The sequence below is a fragment of the Podarcis muralis genome, chromosome 15, assembly GCF_964188315.1.
Source record: "Podarcis muralis chromosome 15, rPodMur119.hap1.1, whole genome shotgun sequence".
NCBI classification, from domain to species: domain Eukaryota; kingdom Metazoa; phylum Chordata; class Lepidosauria; order Squamata; family Lacertidae; genus Podarcis; species Podarcis muralis.
Window position 1 is genome coordinate 36,812,111 of NC_135669.1, and position 24,692 is coordinate 36,836,802.

General features: G+C 48.9%; 1 protein-coding gene across 8 annotated transcripts in view; it reads right to left on the bottom strand.

The window, feature by feature from the left end:
• The window catches only part of SGSM2 (small G protein signaling modulator 2), an 84,746-nt gene extending 60,934 nt beyond the window's left edge, over positions 1 to 23,812 (bottom strand). For all 8 annotated transcript variants that reach the window (XM_077919839.1, XM_077919837.1, XM_077919835.1 and 5 more), the window contains exons 1-2: positions 23,486 to 23,812; positions 7,044 to 7,119 (exon numbers count right to left, since the gene is read on the bottom strand). In XM_077919839.1, coding sequence (XP_077775965.1) covers positions 7,044 to 7,119; positions 23,486 to 23,542 — 133 coding nt within the window. In that variant the 5' untranslated portion in view covers positions 23,543 to 23,812. The remainder of the gene's footprint in view (positions 1 to 7,043; positions 7,120 to 23,485) is intronic.
• Between the last annotated feature and the right edge of the window lie 880 nt (positions 23,813 to 24,692).

Consider the following 24,692-nt stretch of genomic DNA (forward strand, 5'->3'; position numbering starts at 1 on the left):
GTTGCAGCGCCTGGGACTTTTTAGTTTAGAGAAAACACCAGTAAGAGGCGACATAATGGAAGTTTATAAAATTAAGCCTGGTGTAGAAGAGGTGGATAGAGAAATGTTTTTCTCCCTCTCTTGCAACACTAGTGGGCATCTGAATGAAGCTGAATGATGGAAGATGCCGGGCAGATAAAATGCAGTGCTTCTCCATGCGGTGCATAGTGAAACTACGGAACTCACCGCCACAGGAAGCAGTGAGGGCTACCAGCCTAGAGGATGAGACACATTCATGGCTACAGAAGGCTTCTGGACATGATGGCTCTGCTCTGCTCCCACAGTTGGAGGCAGTCATGCTTCTGAATACCCCTTGCTGGAAACCACGGAATGGGAGAACGCTCTTGCACTTGGGTCTCGCTTGCAAGTTTTGTACCTGCATCTGACCGGCCATGGTGAGAACAGAACGCCGGACGAGATAGGACCAGCAGGCTCCTTCTTACGTTCTCATATTATCTATATCTGCTGATCTCCCCTCTCATCCAGCTTGTTGCGAGGCTCGTTCCCGTTCTATTTTTGAAAGCCGCCCCACACAAGAGGGTGAGTCACTCGCCCGCAAGCACACTTCTCCTTACCCAACAGTTTGGGCTCTCTTGATTGGGTCTGAGGTTTTGCCAGCCTCGCTGCCAGTCAGTGGGGATTCATTCTCCCATTCTTTATTGGGGCTTCCTGGGTGCCAGGAGCAGCGTCGGTATACAGATCTGCCTTTGGAATCCCGGCGAAAGCAAGTTCACGCCTCTCGCTTAGTTTGCAAGAGGCTCCTTTATCATTATATTGGGGGGGGGGGGTGTTGAGTCATGTTCTTATGCAGCTGCATTGTTTTACAGTATACTTTCTGGGTGCCTCACGATCATATTATAAAGCAGTCGTGTTCTGTGTTACGAATCAAGCGCTGGTAGGATTTGTTTCTTTGCATTTTCCAACCTATTTCTTAATAAAGAATTGGGTGTGGCACAAGCAATTTTTACTCTGAAAGGGTGGCCGAGAGAAAAAAGTTTGAGATGCACAGCTCTACACTGACTGGCAGCAGCCCTAAAGGGTTGCAGGCAGGGGCTGCTCCCAGCCGGACCTGGAGATGCCAGGGATCAAACCTGGGTGTATCTAAATGCAAACCAGTGGAGCTAAGGTCCCTTCCCCAAGCGCTTTCTTGCTCTCCTCCACATAAGCATCACAGAAGAGGAAGGGATTATCAGAGAGGTGGACAGGTGAGCCGGCTTGCCTTCACAGCATCCAGAAACAGCGTTAGAAATTCCCCAGGTGTGTTTTGCGACCAATGGCGACCACCAAGTTGGTGACTCTTGTCTCCATCTGGCTGGCCCCTCCAGTTTTCTGAAGCAGGTAAGCAGAAGGGCTTATTTATTGTATTTACAGTGGTATCTCAGGTTAAGAACTTAATTCGTTCTGGAGGTCTGTTCTTAACCTGAAACTGTTCTTAACCTGAAGCACCACTTTAGCTAATGGGGCCTCCTTCTGCTACCGCGCCGCCAGACCACGATTTCTGTTCTCATCCTGAAGCAAAGTTCTTAACCCAAGGTACTATTTCTGGGTTAGCGGAGTCTGTAACCTGAAGCGTCTGTAACCTGAAGTGTCTGTAACCTGAGGTACCACTGTATATCCCACCTTTTTCTCCAAGGAGTACAGTGGTACCTCTGGTTGCGAACGGGATCCATTCCAGAGGCCCGTTCGCAATGTGAAACGCCCGCAACCTGAAGCGCCGTATCTGTGCAGGTGCGCGGCGAAATGTGGTGCTTGTGAGCATGTGCGAAGTGTGATTTAGCACTTGTGCACATGCGCGAACAGTGAAACCCAGAAGTAACTCTTTCCGGTACTTCCGGGTCGCCGCAGGACGCAACCTGAAAAAATGTAACATGAAGCAAACTTAACATGAGGTATGACTTTACATGGTCCACCTCCTTCCTCAGTCAGTTCCCTACAACGGCCCTGTGAGGTAGGCTAAGGGGCTGTGACTGACTCCAAGGTTACCCAGCAAGCTTCAGGACTGAGGGGGGATTTGAACCCTGATCTCCCAGGTCCTAGTCTGACACTCTAACCACTACACCACACTGGCTCCCTAGAGCACTTCTGCTATGGGGCAGCTCTTTAAATTAAGTAGGTAAACAAGCATGGAGAAAGCAAAATGTCACTTAGAGAAGGATCTGAAATATTTTCCTTGAAGCTTGAATTTGTTTTATTCTGGATTGTTTTATCTGATGTTTTAAAGTCTTGCAAACCATTTTGAGATTTCCCCCCTTTAAAAGACAGAGATATAGAAATGAAATGAATAATAATAATAATAAATTGCAATGTATAAAAAAGGGCACCTAGACACTCTGTTGTGGTGACCGTAACCTAGGTTTAAGGTCCCATTTGGTGATTAAAGGTAAAGGGACCCCTGACCATTAGGTCCAGTCGTAACCAATTCTGGGGTTGCGGCGCTCATCTCGCTTTATTGGCCGAGGGAGCCGGTGTACAGCTTCCGGGTCATGTGGCCAGCATGACTAAGCCGCTTCTGGCGAACCAGAGCAGCGCACGGAAACACCATTTACCTTCCCGCTGGAGTGGTACCTATTTATCTACTTGCACTTTGATGTGCTTTCGGACTGCTAGGTTGGCAGGAGCAGAGACCGAGCAACGGGAGCTCACCCCATCGCGGAGGTTTGAACTGCCGACCTTCTGATCGGCAAGTCCTAGGCTCTGTGGTTTAACCCACAGAGCCACCCGCGTCCCTTATTTGGTGATTAGCTTTTACTATATCTGAGTTTCTAACACTGTCCAGAAAGCTGCATTAAGTTTGACTGGGGTGGCCTGCATTTAAGCCTCAAAGCTGCACCCCCACGTCCCAGACAGATGCATTAGATGCAGACAGCTCCCAGGCTCAGTGACCACAGGCAATGAATGCCCTGAAGGCTGCTTGACTCCATCTCCTACAAGACAGACAAGAGATCAGGGTGTTGCATCGATTTTCAGGCCTCAGGAAGCACAGCATCGCTCATTACCAGGGCTGTCTATCGACCGCAATACTCTGCAAGTGTGCGGAATGTGGAACTGTGCACAGAATCAATCTGTCTGCAAAGCTCAGGCTTATTTGACTTTTTAAAAAAGTGCTTATCAGGCTTGGTTTTAAATCAAGAGAGACCCGATTGATTTGCAAGTAGACAAAGCCATTTAATTGTTGATTCAGGCTATTCCCCTCGACTGATCCTATCCAGCAGAGAATTGGCTGCCTGGCTACAGAGGCTCCTAACCTGGTTGCGCTGTTCAATGGCAGGTCAATGTGGAAGTAAGAACCAGCCTTATCTATGATGTGATCATGGATGAGGGAACTGAACTGGCTTGTGTAACCAAGACCTGGGTGGGTGAATTGCTTTTCTGCAATGCAGTTCTCCAGCTAAGGAATGCATATAGCAGGGTAAAGGTGTTCACAAGAACGCATTAAAATGCATGTATTAGTGAAAATGACGTACAAAAATGCATCTTATTAGGGGGAATTGGTTGCAAAAATGTCTATATTGAGCGGAGTATATTAGGGAAATCTGCAATGAAATGCTGTGAATTTAAAGACTTAAAGAAAAAAGCTGGTGAGATTGCAATTGAACACAACAGGCAGGTTCATAGTTGATCACTGACATTATTGATATTTATCCTAAGATTATTAAATAGTCGCTGCTGTGATAATTAAGTACATTGGTATAATAATGTTTTCTAGAATAATGTGTCGATGTATGATTATGCTGCATTTAAGTTTTTACTCTTTTAGTGTACATCTAATTGAAAAATGTACAGGGGACGCGGGTGGCGCTGTGGGTAAAAGCCTCAGCGCCTAGGGCTTGCCGATCGAAAGGTCGGTGGTTCGAATCCCCGCGGCGGGGTGCGCTCCCATTGCTCAGTCCCAGCGCCTGCCAACCTAGCAGTTCGAAAGCACCCCCGGGTGCAAGTAGATAAATAGGGACCGCTTTCTAGCGGGAAGGTAAACGGCGTTTCCGTGTGCGGCTCTGGCTCGCCAGATGCAGCTTTGTCACGCTGGCCACGTGACCCGGAAGTGTCTCCGGACAGCGCTGGCCCCCAGCCTCTTGAGTGAGATGGGCGCACAACCCTAGAGTCTGTCAAGACTGGCCCGTACGGGCAGGGGTACCTTTACCTTTACCTTAATTGAAAAATGTAAAAAAGGGGGGGAAAGGAGGGCAACATGCTGGAACAGATCAGATCACTTTGTCATAAGTGGCCAATAGTTAGGTGCAAAATGCACCTTGCACCCGGCTAATTTCGAACGCTGACCCCACTCATCTGACTTGGCTGACCCAGCTGATCTGGGCAGCTCCCAACAAAATATAAAAACACAATTAAACATCTTCCTGATAATTTGAATAATGTAATAATTTGAATGACGTTAAGAAGAACCCTGCTGGATCATGCAAGTGGCTCATCTACTCCAGCATCCTGTTCTCACAGTAGCCAACCAGATGCCCGTGGGACACACCCAAGCACAACCTGAATACAAAACCTGCACTTTCCCTTCCTGCAGTTTCCAGCTGCTGGCATTCAGAAGCATTACGATATATACAATACAATATCTTTATTGTCATTGTCCCATGCAGAACAATGAAATTGAAAAACTACATAAAACTACATAAAAACTACATAAAACTACATAAAAACTACATAAAACATTCAAAAACCGCTAAAAACTCTGAAACCCCATTTTAAAATACACTATACTATAGAGACCCCTTATGCTGCGTTTAGAACCAGAATTGCATTTGCGTAGAAGCTGTTTCTCAGGCGGCTAGTCCTGGCCTTTATAACCCTATACCTTCTTCCAGAAGGCAGAAGCTGAAAGAAATCATTTCCGGGGTGCGTACTATCCTGTGCTATCTCTGCCGCTTTCTTATGGCACCTGGAAGCATAGATTTGATCCAAGGTGGGAAGAGTGCACCCAATTATTCTCTCTGCAGTCTTTACAACCCTGGATAGCATTGTTTTTCCCCTGGCCATGCAGCTCCCAAACCACACACAGACTGCTGCTGGCATTCAAGTTAGAACACAGTCATCGTGGTGAGCAGCCCTTGATAACCTTGTCCTCTATAGATTTGTCCAATCCTCTGTTAAATCCATCCAAGTAGATGGCCATCCTTGCCTCTTGTGGCAGAGAGTTCCATAGGTTAACCATGCTCAACCATCTGACCTGCTGGGGATGCTCTGCATAAACTTTGCAAACGCTCCCCATCTCTCCAGAGACTGCGAAAAAGACATTCCTGGGGTACTGGGGAGGCAGATTGTAATACAACCCTTTTCCTAGCTGGGAAGGGCTGCCAAGCAAGTAACGTTCCAGGCGTTGTTGACAAAAAGCGAAATGAAAAAACGTTGCCAATAAAACTGTCACTTGAAGCACAAGCCACAACTCCGCACAAAAAAACAAGCAAAAAGAAACCAGCCTCTGTGCCGGTAAAGAGGCCTAGCGGGGGGATCTTATTTTATTTCCTTAAAGTGGGGAATCAATCAAAAACCACTAGTGTTGAACAGCGGGTGTCAATCAAATGGAACAGCACTCGCCTCCGCACGGCGGCGGCGCAAGACATAAAACGATCCACTCAAATACTTGAGTAGGAGGGAATGTACTACATAGAAGGACCATGTGAAAGAGGTTTGTCCCAAATGGAAACTTGATCCATCTAGTGCCGTGCTATATATGCACGATCCTCTCAATGAAAGAGATCAGAAACTGAACCTAGAGGTCTTTCAGGAAGCAGAAGGCGAAACCAACGAGGTGGAGACATGTAATGACCATCTTCAAATATCTTAAGGGTTAGTAGAGTGCCTGTACTTCCTAGGGGAATTAATGTTATTAATTTGTTACTTAATTAGTCACATCCATTCTGAAGGAAATCAGCCCTGAGTGCTCACTGGAAGGACAGATCCTGAAGCTGAGGCTCCAATACTTTGGCCACCTCATGAGAAGACTCCCTGGAAAAGACCCTGATGTTGGGAAAGATGGAGGGCACAAGGAGAAGGGGACGACAGAGGACGAGATGGTTGGACAGTGTTCTCGAAGCTACTAACATGAGTTTGACCAAACTGTGGGAGGCAGTGGAAGACAGAAGTGCCTGGCGTGCTCTGGTCCATGGGGTCACACGGCTCCATACAAATAGAGTTTGGATTTGATATCCCACTTTATCACTACCCGAAGGAGTCTCAAAGTGACTAACGTTCTCCTTTCCCTTCCTCCCCCAGAACAAACACTCTATGAGGTGAATGAGGCTGAGAGACTTCAGAGAAGTGTGACTGGCCCAAGGTCACCCAGCAGCTGCAGGTGGAGGAGCACGGAATCGAACCCGGTTCACCAGATTACAAGTCCACTGCTCTTAACCACTACACCACAAACAGAAGACAGCGCCAGCAGATCCTGCCCCACCAAAAGAGGTCAGAAATACTTAAAAACCCTTCAAACTAAGGGCCAAGAGTGCCTTAAACTAAACTGAGAGGGCTCCAGGTGAGCCTTCCCAGGGAGGGCATTCCACAAGCAGGGAGCCACCACTGAATAGGCCTTGTGTTGCCTCCCTCCTGCGGAGGGGCACACAGGGTATTCTGTGCCCACTGGTTCAAAAAGGCTGGTGATCAAGGAGGGGCCATAGTTCAGTAGCAGAACATCTGCCTTGTCTCCCAACAACAGCTCAGCAATAAAGTTCCTGGCTCTCTAAACTCTACAATCTGATCAAAGCCGGTGTATTCAACTGTGGCTAATGTAGTCATGAGTTGCAATATGCATTCCAGGCACAGAACTTGCGGTTCTGTTGGGCTGCAAAGCTGTTGCAGCAGCACACACACACACAAAAAAGTGCATGGTAGGAAAATTACAAAGGACATCCTAGTTTACACCAGCTTGGAGCTCCAGCAATTTTGTTACTTACCACATAATACAGCGACGAAGCAACGATTTGTCACTTGCTGCGTGATGCAATGATAACGCAACTGTTTTGTGCATCGTAACACGACAATCATTCACTTACCGCACAATGCAATGACGTGGCTGCTGTCTTCGTGCACAAACTTCCGGGTTACGGCTTCTTCCATGATCTGCTTCACCTGAACAGGAAGAAATAAAGAGGTTTATGCATGGAATGTGACACTCGATGGGTCATAAGGACGCAGAGGGAGAACCTTAGAGAGTCCAGCAACAGGTTGGGCTGTTTGTCTAGGCCAGTGTTTCCCAACCTTGTGCCTCCAGCTGTTTTTGACCTACAATCCCCATCATCCCTTGCCACTGGTCTTGCTAGTCAGGGATGATGGGAGTTGTAGGCCAAAAACATCTGGAGGCACAAGGTTGGGAAACACTGGTCTAGGCAAGTTTCGCCTAAAGAGACCGCAGGCTTCCAGGGCCTCAGGCAGAGTGAGTATCTTCCCCCACAACCTGGAACCTGATTCCGTCATGACAGGGGATGCGAAGCATTGAGCACAGAAGTTTCACATGCAAATGTGCCCTGCTTCTCGGCTGCAAGACCCCAGCTCACTCAGTGGTGGAGCATCAGGCAGGCCTGAGAAAGCTCGGTTGGTAGAGCATGAGACTCTTAATTTCAGGGTTGTGGGTTCAAGTCCCACATGGGGCAAAAGACACCTGCACTGCAGGGGGTTGGACTGAACGACCCTCATGGTCCCTTCCAACTCTACAATTCCACAATTCTACAACCTGCTATTCTATGCAAAAGATCCAAGGATCAGTCCTCAACAGTATCTCCTGGTAGGGTGACCTAGACCCTGCAGAGCAGCTGCCGGTCAGTGCAGACAACAGTGAGATAGATGCACCAATGTTCCGACTCAGTAGAAGGCTGAGGTCTCTGTCCTATGTTCCCATTGACTCTATGAATGAGAGGAATGTATTGGCCATCTATCCCAATGGCATTGCAGAGGGTTGGAAAAGATGACCGCTGGGGTCCCTTCCAACTTAATGATTCTATGATTTTATCCCAGTATTAACCGCTTTGACTGGCAAAGATCGTCCAGGGTCTTGGGGACCGATTTTCCCTGGGTCGATGTCGAAGGAGCCATTGCCAGGCTGCCCTCTGGTGCCCCCCTCATGCCAATGGGTGTCTCTGCCGATCCCTTTATTTCCGCCAGATGACAGAGTGGTGAGCTCTTGCCACTAAGTCCTCTTAAGGGGGAGCAGTTAATTAGGAAAAGAGAAAAAGTAGCAGATGGAAAACTGCTAATTTTCCTCCGCTACAAATCACCCCTCCAATCCTCCTAAAACAAGCAGCTGTCTTGAGGGACCTTTTATACCTGTTTCTGTCCAGCATGCAAGCCGGCTTTAATGTTCAGTCTAAGTGACAATCCCATGGCCCTCGCTGGTTTTTGCTGGGCGTTGCTGTGTCAGTCGATTAAAGAAAGCAGTGCTCTAACCCTGTGCTTTTGGCTGTTTTTCCGACAGCAGCAGAACAAAAACAAACAAATAAATCTCCACCCTGCGAGGAGGAGCCAAGCATCCCCGAAAGATGTCTCGCAGTGACCTTTCACGCCTGCCTTAGAACAAAGCCAAATGAGTGCAGGATCAGATCAAATTGAACAGGAGGCCGCGCAGGAAGGAAGGCACTGAGGGTTTCGTTTTTGTTTGCACTGACATTCTGCAGCAAGCACCACTGGGGGGAAAAGATGCTTGCCGACACAGCTGGACAGAAAGCAAATTGAAAGAAGAATTATTTGCAAGCAATTGGCCTAAGGCAGAGGAGGGAAGGAAAACGAAGGAGCACACTGAAACAGGCAAAAACCGCTGCAGGAAGAAGCATGATGGCAGCGTTGCAAAGCTTTGGAAAACATTATTGTCTCTGGATCTCTGGGCCAAGCCGAATGTGAGTGGGGAGCCACAGCCAGGTTTGCCTGTTTGATTGGTTATTCCTTCTTTTCCCAGCGTTCTGGCTGCAACCGCCATTCACCAGACAGCCAAAACTACGCCACCCGTCCACAAAAGGAATGGATCAGCAGACTTGAGACTGGCAGAAGCAAAACACTTTTTTAGGGAAAAATTCAGAGACACTGACTCCCGCCCCCTACCCCAAAACCCACATCCCATTTATGGGAGGTTGTGGTCTCTCCTTCCTTGGAGGGTTTTAAGCAGAGGCTGGGTGGCCATCTGTCATGGATGCTTTAGCGGAGATTCCTGCACTGCAGGGGGTTGGACTAGATGACCGCCAGGATCCATTCCAACTCTACAATTCTGTGATTCTATGGTCAAATTCACTGGCTGGCTATGGAATGCTGGCTAAAGTCCCATCTGCACTACTCATTTAAAACAGCATCATGCCACTTTAAATACAGTGGCACCTCGGGTTACATACGCTTCAGGTTACATACGCTTCAGGTTACAGACTCCGCTAACCCAGAAATAGTACCTTGGGTTAAGAACTTTGGTTCAGGATGAGAACAGAAATCGTACTCCGGCGGCGCGGCGGCAGCTGGAGGTCCCATTAGCTATAGTGGTGCTTCAGGTTAAGAACAGTTTCAGGTTAAGAAGGGACCTCTGGATCGAGTTAAGTACGTAACCAGAGGTACCACTGTACTTTCAAACATGGCCTTTCCCCCAAAATCCTGGGAACTGAAGGGCACTGAGGGTGGTTTGAGAATCTCTATTCTGTCCACAGAGCTACAGTTCCCAAAACGCTTAAACAATCAATCCCTTTTTCCTGGGGAATTCTGTTTTGGGATGGGAGCATGACAGCTGGAAGCTCCAAAACATCTGGAGGACACCCGGTTGGCCAAGTGTGTTTTAGAAGGACATGCAAACACAACTGGAGTCGGCCCCAAGTGCTTAACCAGTTCTGAGCCCAAGCACTTGCTGCTCAGGGCACTGAAGCCTGTCTAGGGTGTCTGTCCGAAAAGGAGGAGGCAGTGAGGAGTAAAAACACTGCAGGATAAATCCTATGGGTTTCTCAAAAACAAGCCATGCCAAATGAATCTCATTCCTTTGTTATAAGAGTTACAAGTTTGGTGGAACAGGTGGGTGCTGTGGACATTGTATGAAATGGCATCTCCCCGAAGCAGAAGGCGAGACTGTTGGATCCTGAAACCACTTGAGAAGCACGTTTGCGGTGTGGGAATGTGGGTGGGCTGCCAAAATCTTCCCAGGTTTCTGCACTCGAGTGAAAAGTGATGCAACACTTGGCAAGAGGCAGCTAGCTGCTAACCTGTTCTCCTCTCCCGCCAACCACGACCGGACAACTTAAGAGGGGTGCAATGCCAAGAGGCTGCCCAGCCATAGCTGTCAACTGTCCCTTATTTAGCGGGAAACTCCCTTATCCCAGCGCTGTATCCAGCTGCTGTCCCAAATTGATGATGTCCCTTAAATTTCCCGGGTTTCATGCTTGTCCGGCTCGGGAGGGTAGCAGTGGCTCGGGGTCCTCCACCGCGCGAGAGAGCATGTGCACGAGCTGCCGCGTCTCCGTCTCTCCCTTTTCCCCCTCAGGGGCGCATTGTGAGGAGACGGGTGGCGGCGGGTGGGCAGGCAGCCCCTCTCTTGCAAGACTTCCGCCGCGCTGCCAGGGGAAGCTCGAGGCGGCGGCGGCAGCTGAGGAGGCGGCCTGAGGGAGGAGGAAGAGGAGGGGACGTGGAGGGACGCAGAAGGGTGGAGCTTCAGCGGCCGCCACAGTGCCACAACCACCTCATGCCGGGCTCGCGGGAGGCGTGGGCGAGAGCCTCTCTCTCTCCCTCCCTCCCTCTCTTGGGCGGGGAAGGATCGATGGAACTCCTCCTGCCAGGACGACAGCAGCCCCAACGTGCTGCTTAGCATACCCTCCAACCAGTGCAGCATCTTAATGTAGTGATTTTCCCCTCTGCATTCCTTTCATAACTCTATTTTTACAAATCATTTGTCCATCCATAGTTCAAATTTTTACTACAAGTTTTCTGTCAATCCTACCAATGTACGTTTACAATACAATAGCTTTACAATAGCTTTTCAAATAAATGATAAACTTTCCCCATTCTTCCTGGTTTCTAATTCTGCCTGTAAGCTTTGCCATCTCGATGTCATTCATCAGTTTTGTCTGCCACTCTTCTTTGGTCGGAGTTGTAGACCCTTAGGATCATCTAGTCCAAACCCCTGCAAAACACACTCAGTTGCAGCAAAAGCAGCATGGCTCCATCAGTGCCAGACTTCTGTATAAGCTAAGCAAAATCCCTTATTTTGGCTGCTGATCCCTTATTTTCGAGGCTGCTGGTCCCTTATTTTTGAGGCTGCTGGTCCCTTATTTTCAAATCTGTAAGTTGACAGCTATGTGCCCAGCACAGCTGACTCACAGCCACAGAATGTGTGGGCAGGCTGGGGAGGCAACAGCGCCGTGTGTTGTGAAGGCCCAGGCAGCCATGGATCTGATCCAGGAGGACACGAAAGCAGGACAGAAGCTACATCACCGAGGAGAAGGCAGTTAGCAGTTGCCAATACACTCCAGGCTTGGAGTTTGGTCCATCAGGGAGAAATCCATCACTGGAAGCCACAGAAGGATGGAAGAAGAAGCAGACGTCGAAGGATCAAGTGCTCTTGGCTAGCGGCTGCAGAGGATTTTGGTTGGATTTACTCTGCCATCGAGGAAGGAGCCAAGAGTCACACAGCCAAAGTGGACAAGCTGGCCCAGAACCAGCACGCTTGGAAAGCAAACACGGTTCAACCTGCATAAAGGCGAAAGGCTATTGGGAGATTATTTTATAATGAGTTTTTTTAAAAAAATGTTTGAAGTAATGATTCCCAAGAAACCTGAGGCCTTTCTGTTAGGTATAACTGGTCCAGAGCTTCCGAAGGAATTGTTTTAATTTGTTTAAGTATGCTACAACAGCGGCAAGAATAGTCCATGTGCAAAAGCGGAAAGAAGAAGAAGTCCCAGCAAAAGAAGAACGGATACAAAAACTTATGGAATATGCAGAAATGGTGAAACTTGCTGGAAAAATAAGAAATCAAGACAAACTTTTTTATTAAAAAAGAAGAAGAATGGAAATGGTTTATTGAATATTTATAAATAAACTGTAAACAGATAAGAACATTGGCAGGATTATTGTAATAACCTGCAGTTTTATAAGAGTATATATTTAAAGTAGATGAATAAATGAGTAAATTAAGTTAATTTGGAAAATGCAGAAAATGCAAAAAAATAAATTTAAGAAACCGCAGAAAGAGGGGGAAGGCAGTTGAGCTTTGAAATGTTAAAATGATTGTAAAATTACAGAAATGTATAAAATTGAAAATCATAAATAAAAGAAAGTAAGTGGAAAAGAAGAAGTCCCAATGAAAGAAGATTGGTTTATGAAGATGATGAAATAAACTGAGATGGCTAAACTGACTGATAGAATCAAAGAAGAAAATTTATTGAAGAATGGAAATATTTCGTGGAATATTTGATTTTAAAAAACCGTGATTATGTTAAAACATAGGCAGGATTTAAAGTATAGCAACAGATGAGAATTGGTAGTTTAATAAGTTAGAATTAATGTATAAGATGGGTAAAATATGAGAAATATAGCAGTTTTATATGGTAAGAAAAGAACACCATGGAAGGCTGGGTGGGAAGTGAAGGGATATGAGAGATTTGCTTTGAGTGTTGTCTAAAAGAATTTGTAAAATCTTAAAAAAATTAATTAAAAGATTATGAAGAAGAAGAAGAAGAAGAAGAAGAAGAAGAAGAAGAAGAAGAAGAAGAAAGCAACCACAGTTCAGAGATAGAGAACCTGCTTTGCAAGAAGACAATCCCAGGTGTGCAATGCCCATTCATCTCCAGTTAAAAGGATCTGCCTGAGACCCCAGAGAGCTACTGCCTGTCAGTCTCAATAATCTATCTATTCTATTTATTCTGTTTCTATCCCACCTTTTCTCGAAGGAGCTCAAGGGTTATACAGATTGAGGTTGAATCCTGACAAGACAGAAGTACTGTTTTGGGGGACAGGGGGTGGGTGTGGAGGACTCCCTGTTCCCAAACGGTGTAGCCTGGGAGTCATTTTGGACTCACAGTTGTCCATGGAGGCACAGGTCAATTCTGTGTCTACCAGCTCCATCTGGTACACAGGCTGAGACCCTACCTGCCCACAAACTATCTCGCCAGAGTGGTGCATACTCTAGTTATCTCCCGCTTGGACTACTGCAATGCACTCTGCGTGGGGCTACCTTTGAAGGTGACCCGGAAACTGCAATTAATCCAGAATGCAGCAGCTAGACTGGTGACTGGGAGTGGCCGCCGGGACCACATAACACCAGTTCTGAGAGATCTGCATTGGCTCCCAGTACATTTCCGAGCACGATTCAAAGTGTTGGTGCTGACCTTTAAAGCCCTAAACGGCCTCCGTCCTATATACCTGAAGGAGTGTCTCCACCCCCATCGTTCAGCCCGGACACTGAGGTCCAGCGCTGAGGGCCTTCTGGCAGTTCCCTCATTGCGAAAAGTGAGGTTACAGGGAACCAGAAAGAGGGCCTTATCGGTAGTGGTGCCCGCTCTGCACAACGCCCTCCCTTCAGATGTGAAGGAAATAAGCAGCTATCCTATTTTTAAAAGAGAGAGATCTGCATTGGCTCCCAGTACGTTTCCGAGCACAATTGAAAGTGTTGGTGTTGACCTTTCAAGCTCTAAACAGCCTCGGCCCAGTATACCTGAAGGAGCGTCTCCACCTTCATCATTCAGCCCGGACACTGAGGTCCAGCTCCGAGGGTCTTCTGGCGGTTCCCTCACTGTGAGAAGTGAGGTTACAGGGAACCAGGCAGAGGGCATTCTCGGTGGTGGCACCCGCCCTGTGGAACGCCCTCCCATCAGATGTCAAAGAGATAAACAACTACCACTTTTAGAAGACATCTGAAGGCAGCCCTGTTTAGGGAAGTTTTTAATGTCTGATGTTTTATTGTATTTTTAATATTTTGTTGGAAGCCACCCAGAGTGGCTGGGGAAACCCAGCCAGATGGGCAGGGTATGTATGTATGTATGTATGTATGTATGTATGTATGTATAAATGAATAAATAAATAAATATTAGTGTTAGCGTTAGGGTTCATGGCCAAGAGGGGATTTGAACCCGCGTCTCCCTCTAACCACTACACTTCACCAATAAGGCTGTGATAGATGGACAGACAGTTTGGCTTGCCATAAGCTAGCTTGCTACGCCTCTAGGTTGCTCCATCCTTGGTCAAATTTGTCTTTGTTCTGATAGCACAGGGCATCTAGAATGGCTGGTGACTCCAGAACAGCAGAGCTCAAATATTGCTTCAGAAGTCAGTGGATCCGAGGGACCAGGAGTCACAAGAGGGTAACGAAACCTCCTTGGGCCAGGAGATACTGGCCTCCTCTTCTGCAAGGGCTTTTTGTTCCTTACGTCCATCTGGGGCTGCCCCACGGGCAAGTCCTTCACTGCCTCAAATCTCCGGCTTAGTTCCCCGAAGAAGCCTGACTTCCCTGCCGCAACCAAGGGCCATGACAAGCACCAGGAACGCTTGTAGAAAAAGGAACCTGAAGTGAAGTGGGCTTTGAAAGCCTGTGGGAAATCCTTGAACTGATGTGGCTCTACAGAAAGAGGCCCCTGAACGACTAGGGCCACACCTGCCCCATACATTTGAAGCAGCGTTATACCACTTTAAGCAGTCTTGGTTCCTCGAGCCACAAAAATCCCGGGGTCTGTCATTTGTTAAAGGTGCTGAGGGGTGCAAGGAGACCCCCCCCGTCCCCTCACAAACTCCCAGAGTTCCCCCAAAAGAATGTTTCTTGAACCAGTTTGAGAACTGGTAGCTCCACGAGGTGGAAATGCTCAGCCTGGAACTGTATCGGGTTGTCTTTTGACTTCAGAAAGGCGGGCAGTCTTCCCGGGATGCAAGCCAGTTCTCCGAGAAGTGGCAGGAGGCAAAAAGCTTGGCACGTTGACAAGCAGGAAGCGAGAGGGAGTGGAAATGGGCCTCTAAGTGGCATCGCTAAGGCAACACCTGGGCAGCCTTGTTGAACTACGGGGCGGCCCCCTCCCTGCTCACTCGAACAAGCGGTGTTGTCTTAACCAGCTCCATTCCCTGTTTGCCTTGGCAGAAGACCCAGAAAGCACTGTCCTGAGATAATAAAGATTTGTGTGTTGGGGAAGGGCCAGGTTTTGAGGGGAGCGAGCAGAACAGAGGCAAAGGGCCAAGAGACCAAGACGCCATGTGACAAGCCAGGGGACTCCATGTGGCAAGCCAGAAATACCATGTAGCAGGCAGAGACACCACATGGCAACTGGAGACGCCACTTGGCAAGTCAGAGACACCTCGTGGCAAGCAAGATACTACAGTGGTACCTCGGGTTAAGTACTTAATTCATTCCGGACGTCCGGACTTAACCTGAAACTGTTCTTAACCTGAAGCACCACTTTAGCTAATGGAGCCTCCTGCTGCTGCCGTGCCGCTGGAGCATGATTTCTGTTCTCATCCTGAAGCAAAGTTCTTAACCCAAGGTACTATTTCTGGGTTAGCGGAGTCTGTAACCTGAAGCATATGTAACCTGAAGTGTCTGTAACCCGAGGTACCACTGCACATGTGGCAAGCCAGAGACACCATGTGGCAAGCCAGAGAAACCACATGGCAACCAGAGACTCCACGTGGCAAATCAGAGACTCCATCTGGCAAGTCAGAGACTCCATCTGGCAAACCAAAGACACCACATAGCAGGCAGGGACACCACGTGGCAACTGGAGACGCCACATGGCAAGCCAAAGACTCCATGTGGCAAGCCAGAGGCACCACGTGGCAGCCGGAACCGCACATGGCAAGCCAAAGACCCCATGTGGCAAGCCAGAGACTCCTTGTGTTAGGCAGAGACCCCGCATGGCAGCCAGTTCCAAGGGCAGACAAGAGCTCACTGCACCGGGGAAGTCAAGAAAATCCTTATGAAAGAAACGGGAGCAAAAATTGCTGGTGGCTGATTATTCATCCCATGCTCAGAACTGAAAACGGTCCAGCACAAGTTTCTCTGTGCTTGGGAGTCTAGAGGATACAGCCATCCATCACGGCAAAGAGGGAAGCAACAGCAACAAGCAAAATGTCTCCCAGATGGGCACAAATCCACCAAGCATATTCTAGTCCAACTGAAACCGCAAATTGCACATTATGTCGGGAAGGACTGTGATAGATCACACTTCCCTGCCCTCTCGTCGAGGATGGGAGAATTACTCAGTGGTGGCAGACAGACACCCTTGGCACGCTGGCAGTATTTCTGATCATGGGAGGGGGGTGCCCCCCCATACCTAATTCCAGATCTAGAAACGTACCATGCATTAAAACCGCAAAAGTTTTAAGATGCTACAGGCAGTGAAGCAACACAATCCATTCTCTCTGAATCAGATGCAGGTTGTTGGAGACAGCTGGGCATTTTTGCTTTGCTTTGAACAAAAAACGTGTAAGAGTCTTTCGCCGCCGCCCCCCCAAACTTCCAACCAGCTACAGAATTATGATTCTGCCCTGAAAAGCTGCCTGGAGATGCAGTTTGAAAATGGGCACCATTCCTTTCATGCCCACACAGACCTGAGCACAGATTGGGTCTTACATTGGAGGCCCTGAACCCACTCCAAAACAGGCAGAAATCCATTTAATTTAGCTAATGGCTTCGTAGCTAATAGGATCTTGCTGCCCTGGATATAGGGAAGCCTCTATTAAAATTTCAGCACCTGGCAAACACAATGAAATCAGGGAAGAAGAAACATGGAGGTGTTTCTTTCCTGTGTTGTGAAGAGCAAACAAGATACTAGGGCAAACTGAGGAATAAGAAAGTGGTTTTTTAAAACAAAAAGCTTACTTGTTTTAATATGACAGATGTATTATAGGCTATGTTTTACTCTTGCTTCATTGATTTTTGTGTGCTGCTTTGATTATGATGATGAAGATGATTATAATATACCGTCCCTTCATCACAAGATCTCAGGGCGGTTCACAAGATCTTTGACCACTTTATTCAGGGTGCTGGGAACTATAGCACTGTAAGGGTTAAACTACAGTTCCCAGTATTCTTTGAGGGAAGCCATGTGACCTTGCATAGAAAACAGGAGCAAACAGGAATTGGAATTAAAATCAGGGGAGCCCCGCAACAAAATCTCGCAGTGCAGAATGCCCTTTTTCGTGACACTCCAATCCATTCTCCCTCCTGATTTTCCATTCCCTACCCGCTGCAACCATCAGATGACAGGCCAGGACTGGCAACTTGAACCAAGCCTGGAAACAAATTGGCATCCAGTGCGAACGGTGACTTGCCAAGTCTCAAAGCTGCAATGGCAACAGAAGTCAAACATTACTTCCTGACAGTAAGAGCTGTTCGACAGTGGAATTTGCTGCCAAGGAGTGTGGTGGAGTCTCCTTCTTTGGAGGTCTTTAAGCAGAGGCTTGACAACCATATGTCAGGAGTGCTCTGATGGTGTTTCCTGCTTGGCAGGGGGTTGGACTCGATGGCCCTTGTGGTCTCTTCCAACTCTATGATTCTATGATAAGCTTTCCTGTTCAGGGTCCAGACTCTAGGCCAGTCTTTCTCAGCCTTGGGTTCCTAGATGTTGTTGGACTACAACTCCCATCTTTCCTGGCCAGCATGGCCAGTAGTGAGGGATTATGGGAGTTGTAGTTCAAGAGCATCTGGGGGAACCAAAGTTGAGAGTGGCTGCTGTGGACCTATAAGCCCACCAAGGATTTGGGGTCTAGACTAGACTAGATATGTGAAGGCCCAGAAGGATGTGGGAGAACACAGACCATTTCTGAGTCATAACTCTCTGTTCAATGCCTTCACACCTCTAGTCTAGACTCTAGTTTGACTATCCTCCAGCCTGGAAAGCCCCCGCCCCCCAACTCCCCAATGATTTTGGTGGCAGTGGCAAAGAGAGAAAGATAGAAATGGTGTCGGGATGAGCAAAGATATAAACTACCCAGCGCCACCCTGTAAAGTGAGTGCTGGGGAGCAGTGCTAGAAACTCAGTTATATAAGCTAGGTGCAAAATGGCTCCTTAAACCAAGGTTGCAGTCACCAAAACAGAATGTCTAGTTGCCATTTTTGGACAAGATGGCTGTAAAGTCCCCAGGTATGCATCTCCAAATGGTGGAGATGTCAGATGCCATCCTGTTGTCCAGGCATCTTCACTTGATCATAAATGGTCAATAAAAAGGTAAAGGGACCCCTGACCATTAGGTCTAGTCACGGACGACTCTGGGGTTGCGGCACTCATCTCGAGGGAGCCAGTGTACAGCTTCTGGGTCATGTGCCCAGCATGACTAAGCCGCTTCTGGTGAACCAGAGCAGCGCACAGAAACGCCATTTACCTTCCCGCCGGAGCGGTACCTATTTATCTACTTGCACTTTGTGCTTTCGAACTGCTAGGTTGGCAGGAGCAGGGACCGAGCGACGGGAGCTCACCCCGTTGCGGGGATTCGAACCGCCAACCTTCCAATCGGCAAGCCCTAGGCTCAGTGGTTTAACCCACAGCGCCACCTGCGTCCCTTTAAATGGTCAATAGTCAGGTGGAAAAGGCACCTGTCTAATTTCGAGCACTGCTGAGGAGGGGGAAAGCTGTGTGGAGAAGGGGTGGGTAAGAGTAGCTCCCTGGCCAAAAGAAGTTTGACTACTCTGGACCCCCTCCCAGCACAGAGACCACCTCTTGCACTCTTCTCAGAGTTGTGGGTCTGCACAGCCCATACTGAGTGGTCGCCCAGGGTCAAAGCTGGATCGCCCATGTCAATCTGGTTCAGATTTGCAGAAACCCATAAATCAGCTGGAGAAAGACCAGCGAGCTTCACAACACTTCTCATCGGGACAGGCTTCCCCACAGAGGAGGTAAACGTCGGGAGGCAACTGAGCCAAATTTCTCGAGCCATTTTACAGGCCTGCCTTTCTCTTAAAGTCAAGGAAATAAATTGCTTCCCTGTGGGAACAGCAAGCAAGGCCGCCAGAAAATCCAAGCCAGCAAATAACTTCTTAAATGTTCCCTCAAGGACGAAGATTTACCTGAAACGGATCGGTTTGAGGCAGAGAAACATATTGCTCAGGAAAAGGAACTCAATTTTAGCAGTTTCCCAAGCAGGGCGAGGGCAACAATTTGCCGCACGCAAAAGCCTAATTTACTGCTTCGGCGCGAAAAGATGCAGGGAATTAAATGCCACGAGGGAAGGGGGGAAATCAGAGTACACTTTAGCAATCAAAACACATCTGCGTGGCCAGAAAGTGGTTTAAGCAAAGGTGGGCTGGATGTTCCCACAAAGGAAGCTTCCGGACTCTTTTGAGGGGGCAGGTTCGCCATCAACAACAGGCACTCGGGGCACTACTGCTTTTCCAATGCCCACTGCCAGCGATTGCCCTGAGACCACTTTTTCCTAGAGGTCGGCTGCCATTTAAATTTCCTAAAAATGGCCGCCATGTAGTGTCGCACCAAGGCATTGTGGGAAATCTAAAAGCTCCTCGGGTCCTTTTGCATGGCAGGTATAACTTCTATAAAGCTGCTTTCTTGATGGAGGGCAAAGAAGAGTGTGAGATAAAATTAGCTTACTCTGCAAAATGGTAAAGCTCACATTTATTGCTCCACCCACTTTTGCCTCTGGCCACACCCACCAGGGCACACGGCCCCCCAATTGGCCTCCCAGAAGGGAGTGCGGCCCCCAGCATCCCCCAACTTTCCTGTTTGTCTACCTATCAGGAAGCAGGGGTGCGCAGAAAACTGTGTCTCCAAGACACGCCTCGATTGCTGGCTGTGTTATATAAACCTTTATAAAACAACCCCATAAATGTAGGGAGGGGGAGGGAGGCAGAGGTCTCCTGGGAACCTGGGTGCAACTCTGCCAAAAACCTGGACCGCCCTGGGCCTAGGAGGACCCCGGAGATTTGCACATATTCGGCAACTGCTTCATGAACTGCTGACAGCTGCCATCAGGCAAGTCATCTCAGCAGCCCGGAGAATCTCATTAATACACACAGCCTTGATTTCATTGGTCTAACTCGCTGCCATGGGCACAGCTGGTTTCAAAAAGGGGATGCGTACAGGCAAATTCATGAAGGAGGAGAGGACTAAGAAAGAGCCATAATGGCTGCATAGAACCTCCATGTCCAGAGGCAGTTCTACCTAGAATCACAGAATCGCAAGAGTCAGAAGGGACCCTGAGGGTCATCCAGCCCAACCCCATGCAAGGCAGGAATCCAAGACAGACCTCTCCTTAAAAACCTCCAATGGAGGAAAATCCATCCTGAGAACGTCTGTTCCACTGTCAAACGGTTCTTGCTGTCAGAAGGTTCTTCCTGATGTTTAGTCGGATTCTCCTTTCTTGTAAATCAAAGCCATGGGTTCGAGTCCTACCTCTGAATTCCAGCTTGCTGAGGACACCACCGGTAGAGGGCTGTAGCTTCAGAGCCCTTCTTGGGGTTTTCCCAGAGGCATCTGCAGTAGTTGGCCACTGAGGGGCGGCAGACTTAATAGGTCTTTGATCTGATCCTGCAGGACTCTGCTCTTATTAACAACAATAACTAGAAATAGAGTCTCTGTGTTGAGGAGCAGTCTACCCCTTAACTGCGCGAGTTTGATAGATTTGGCTTTAAATGCAAACCAAATCAAATTTCTTGCCCATCCCTAACTCTTAATATGGGTCGAGGGGGTCAGGACAAGGCTACTGGATTCTTGTACTGTTTATGTGCTTGCCGGAGGTATCTAGTCAGTCACTCTGAGATGTTGGACTGAATGGACCTTGGCCTCCTCCCAAGCAAACTCTTCTTATGCCTTTAATCTCGATTTTCACATCTTCCTGGAGAGATTTCTGGCTTGCATGAAGCTGCCTGGTGTTATTGGTTAGTTGGACAAGTCGATCCGAGTTTTGATTGATTGATTGAAAAGCGCCACCTTAATAAAAGCTCCATCGGGAGAGCATGAGACTCTCAATCTCAGGGTTGTGGGTTCGAGTCCCGCACTGGGCAAAAGATTCCTACATCACAGGGGGTTGGACTAGATGGCCCTCGGGGTCCCATCCGACTGCACAATTCTAGGATTCGAAACACATTGGGCTACTCAGAGTAGACTCACTGAAAATATAGACCTAAGTCAGTCATGGCCATTAATTTCAGTGGGTCTACTCTAAGCACATCTACACACTGGATACAACCAAGTACATCTTTAAGATAATCGTATTGCAATCCCTGATAAATCTGTGAGTGGAAGGACTTACCGGTATGTGACTCTCTCACACAAGGAGCTTCTTTTAACTCTGTCTTAGGAAGATTTGTACCTCTCTCTTTTACACACACACACAAATGGATGTGTTTTTTGGGAAACCTTTTTTTTTTTTTGCACCAGCTAAAATAAAATAACCTCCCCAGAAAAGATAATAAATCTTCTCTCCCTCCCACTCCGTTTGTCATTCATATGCAAATTTATGCAGCTCTCAGATCAATTAACTGATGGATTAGAACCCAGGCAGCTAATTCGCAGCGGATCCCTTTAAATCAAGCTGTCTCGGCTACTTAACATGCATCAGGGGACCCAGGGCTGGATGCGGCTCTTGCAATTTTTGAATGAATTCATGTCCCCGTCCGTCCCCCACCAACACACTTCGATGAACACACACACACACATCAGCAAGGCAGAAGCATCTGCGTCACTGAGGACGCGGCAACTGATAAAGGGGGGGGGGGAGGCGGAGAAGAGGAGAGAGAAAGCGTGGAGATGAACCCTCTAGATCCAGCTGCCCCCCACCCCAAAGCCAAAGCATCCATCGCCATCCTAGAAGCCCCCTCCCCACCGAAGAACAGATTGCTACTTTATCTCTGTGCAAGACTCACTAAAGGCAGGGTGTGTGGGGGTGGGGGGGGAATGAGCTGGTGAAGACTTTTGGTGCTTTTAACCAGTATGCACCCCCCCAAAAAAATGTACCGGTATTCCAGACCCTTTCTTTTTGCCATCTCCCTCAGAGGACAAGGCTTTCCAAAGGCATTTGGGGAAGTGTGCTCAGAGTCTGCAAAGCGAACCAGCCAGGAAAATGCCTTTATTGCCTCGCCTCTGGCCAGGTCACAATCCCCAACGGTAGGGCTGGGAACGTCCCCTGCCTGAAGCCCTGTTGCCAGTCAGTGCAGGCAATACTGATCTAGATGGAGCAATGGTCTGAGGCTGCTTCCCTGGTTCTGCTCTGCTAGTCAGCCGGTCAAGTGATCTGCTTGGTGTTAAGGCAAATCCCAGGTTTAGTGCAACACTTGGAGCAATCTTCCTCCTTGAGAGCAATGTTGTTTTAATCTGTGAGATCTTGGGGGTTCAAAGCAGCCCCCAACACCACATCCTCTGAGCTGGCAGCCCCTGTGCCAGTCCAGACTTACAGAGGAGTTCTTCCAGCTATGCGTGTCGCGGTGGTGGGAGAACGGCACTCTGCACACACCCAGAGGCACTATATCAGGATGGCGACTGGTTACACAGCTGGTAATAGGAAGGGGGAGGACTAACTGAAGATGCACCAGGGAAACTGCTCTCTTCACAGAGCCGAACGCTTGACCGCTGAGCCTGAGAAACCCCAGGCTCAAATGAAAAACATCCACAGCAGCTTCCAAACTGGGTGCAGGTTTGCTTGCCAGGTGTTTTGAAAGCAGAACCTAGGAAGAAAACAGGTTCTAGAGTCCTAGGCCTCCAGGGCAAATCCAAGCTGTGGTTATGTATGCCCTTTACCAGAGAGTCAGTCCCATTAAATACATAGTAAGTCCCATTAAGAATAAGGTTTAAGTCTCGCCTGCAGAATATATATGAGAGAGCATGCACTTTGGGGGCACACACCCCATTTAAAGCACACACACCCCTCAAGAATCCTGGGAACTGTAGCTCTGTGAGGAGTAAACTACAATTCGCAGGATTCACATGGGGAGGGAGGTGTGCTTTAAATATATGGTATTCACTGACAGACACAGAAAGAAAGTGTGTGTGTATGTGTGTGTCCCTTTGAAATTCAAACATCACCTGCACCCAGTACCTTGCAATAATATAGAAAGTGTGAGCAAAGGGGGAAAGGGAGCCTCTGAGCTTGCACAGAGTGCTTTTCCTTCGCTATTCGAAAACAGCATATATACACACGTTTTTCCACCTGATCCCCAATTCTGGGCTGAGAAAGCGGGGACGGGGTGGGTGCTGACCCCTCCGACCCACCCCAACCCCCAGGGGGCAGGCATGGCTGCCCAGAGACCTTTCTCAAAGCACCTCCTTGGTTCTTCAGAAACAAACCAAGCCCCCTTTCCGCACCTGAGCTTCAGCCGAGCCGAGCTCTGGCACCCCTCAAATGCCCACAAACAAACCCCGGAAGTGGGGTGAGAGTTGGATGGGGAATCTATCTAGGGGGTGGGGGGCAGAGACCCAAAATGCAAAGGAAGACTCCAGAGGGAGAGAGATGGGGAAAATGGAAGATGGGGGGATCAGTCTCTTGGGAGGGACGACCCCCCCAAAAAAAAAAAATTGTGCAAAAAAAGTGCTCAGGACCCACCCACCCCTCTCTCTCTTACCTCCTTCTTCACATTCCAGAGCAATTTTTCCTTCACTGCATCTTCAGGGAGACTCATGGTGCTTCCTGGGCTGAGCGAGGGAAGGTGGCCAAAGGGAACTCTTTCCAAAAAAAAAAAGAAAATATAGAGATCGATCGATATAGAGGTTAAAAAATTAAAACCCAGGCGGCGATTGCAGTCCCTGCGTCCGGTGCAAAAGGAGGGCGATGGGCGCTTCCTCGACCCGGCCCCAGCAGCGTCCCCCGCGCGGCCCCGCCAAGCCTGCGCTCCGCTCGGCGCTGCGGTTGCAAGAGGGCATTCCCTCCAGCGCCAGCCATCTTCCGAGCCCGCCCCCACATTGACGTCAGCCGAGCGGGGCCCGCCTCCTTGGCGGGGGGGGGGGGTTCCTCGCTGGGGTGGGGGCGGGGAGCCGGGAGGAAACGGGAGGCGCTGCGGGGGGGGGGGATTATTTAGTAACAATGTGCTTTTGTGAGGGCGGGTCGCGGGGGTGGGCACGTTGCGCCTGCCTTACTGGGAGCTTGGGTTTTGCCGGGGGAGGAAGGAGACGAGAGGGATCCGGAGCATGGGCAGAGTTCTCGGACGCGCGCTCACAAACAAACACCCGCCGCCTGCCGCTTCCATGGGTTTGGGAATCTGCTCCTCCAACGCGGTCTTCATGGAGGGAGGGAGGGTTCTTTCTGTGCTTTTGGCTTCACAACAGCCCTGTGAGGTAGGTCAGGGTGAGAGTCGGAGGGGACCCTAAGGGTCATCTAGTCCAACCCCCCTGCAATGCAGGAGGTAAGGTAAAGGGACCCCTGACCGTTAGGTCCAGTCGCAGACGACTCGGGTTGCGGCGCTCATCTCGCTTTACTGGCTGAGGGAGCCGACATTTGTCCGCAGACAGTTTTTCCGGGTCATGTGGCCAGCATGACTAAGCCGCTTCTGGCGAACCAGAGCAGCACATGGAAACGCCGTTTACCTTCCTGCCGGAGCGGTACCTATTTATCTACTTGCACTTTGATGTGCTTTTGAACTGCTAGGTTGGCAGGAGCAGGGACCGAGCAACGGGAGCTCACCCCGTCGCGGGGATTTGAACCGCCAACCTTCTGATCAGCAAGTCCTAGGCTCTGTGGTTTAACCCACAGAGCCACCCGCATCCCCCAATGCAGGAGAGGGAGGGCTTAAATCAGGGGCTCTCTGTGGAGTCACAGGTGCTAACCACTGCACC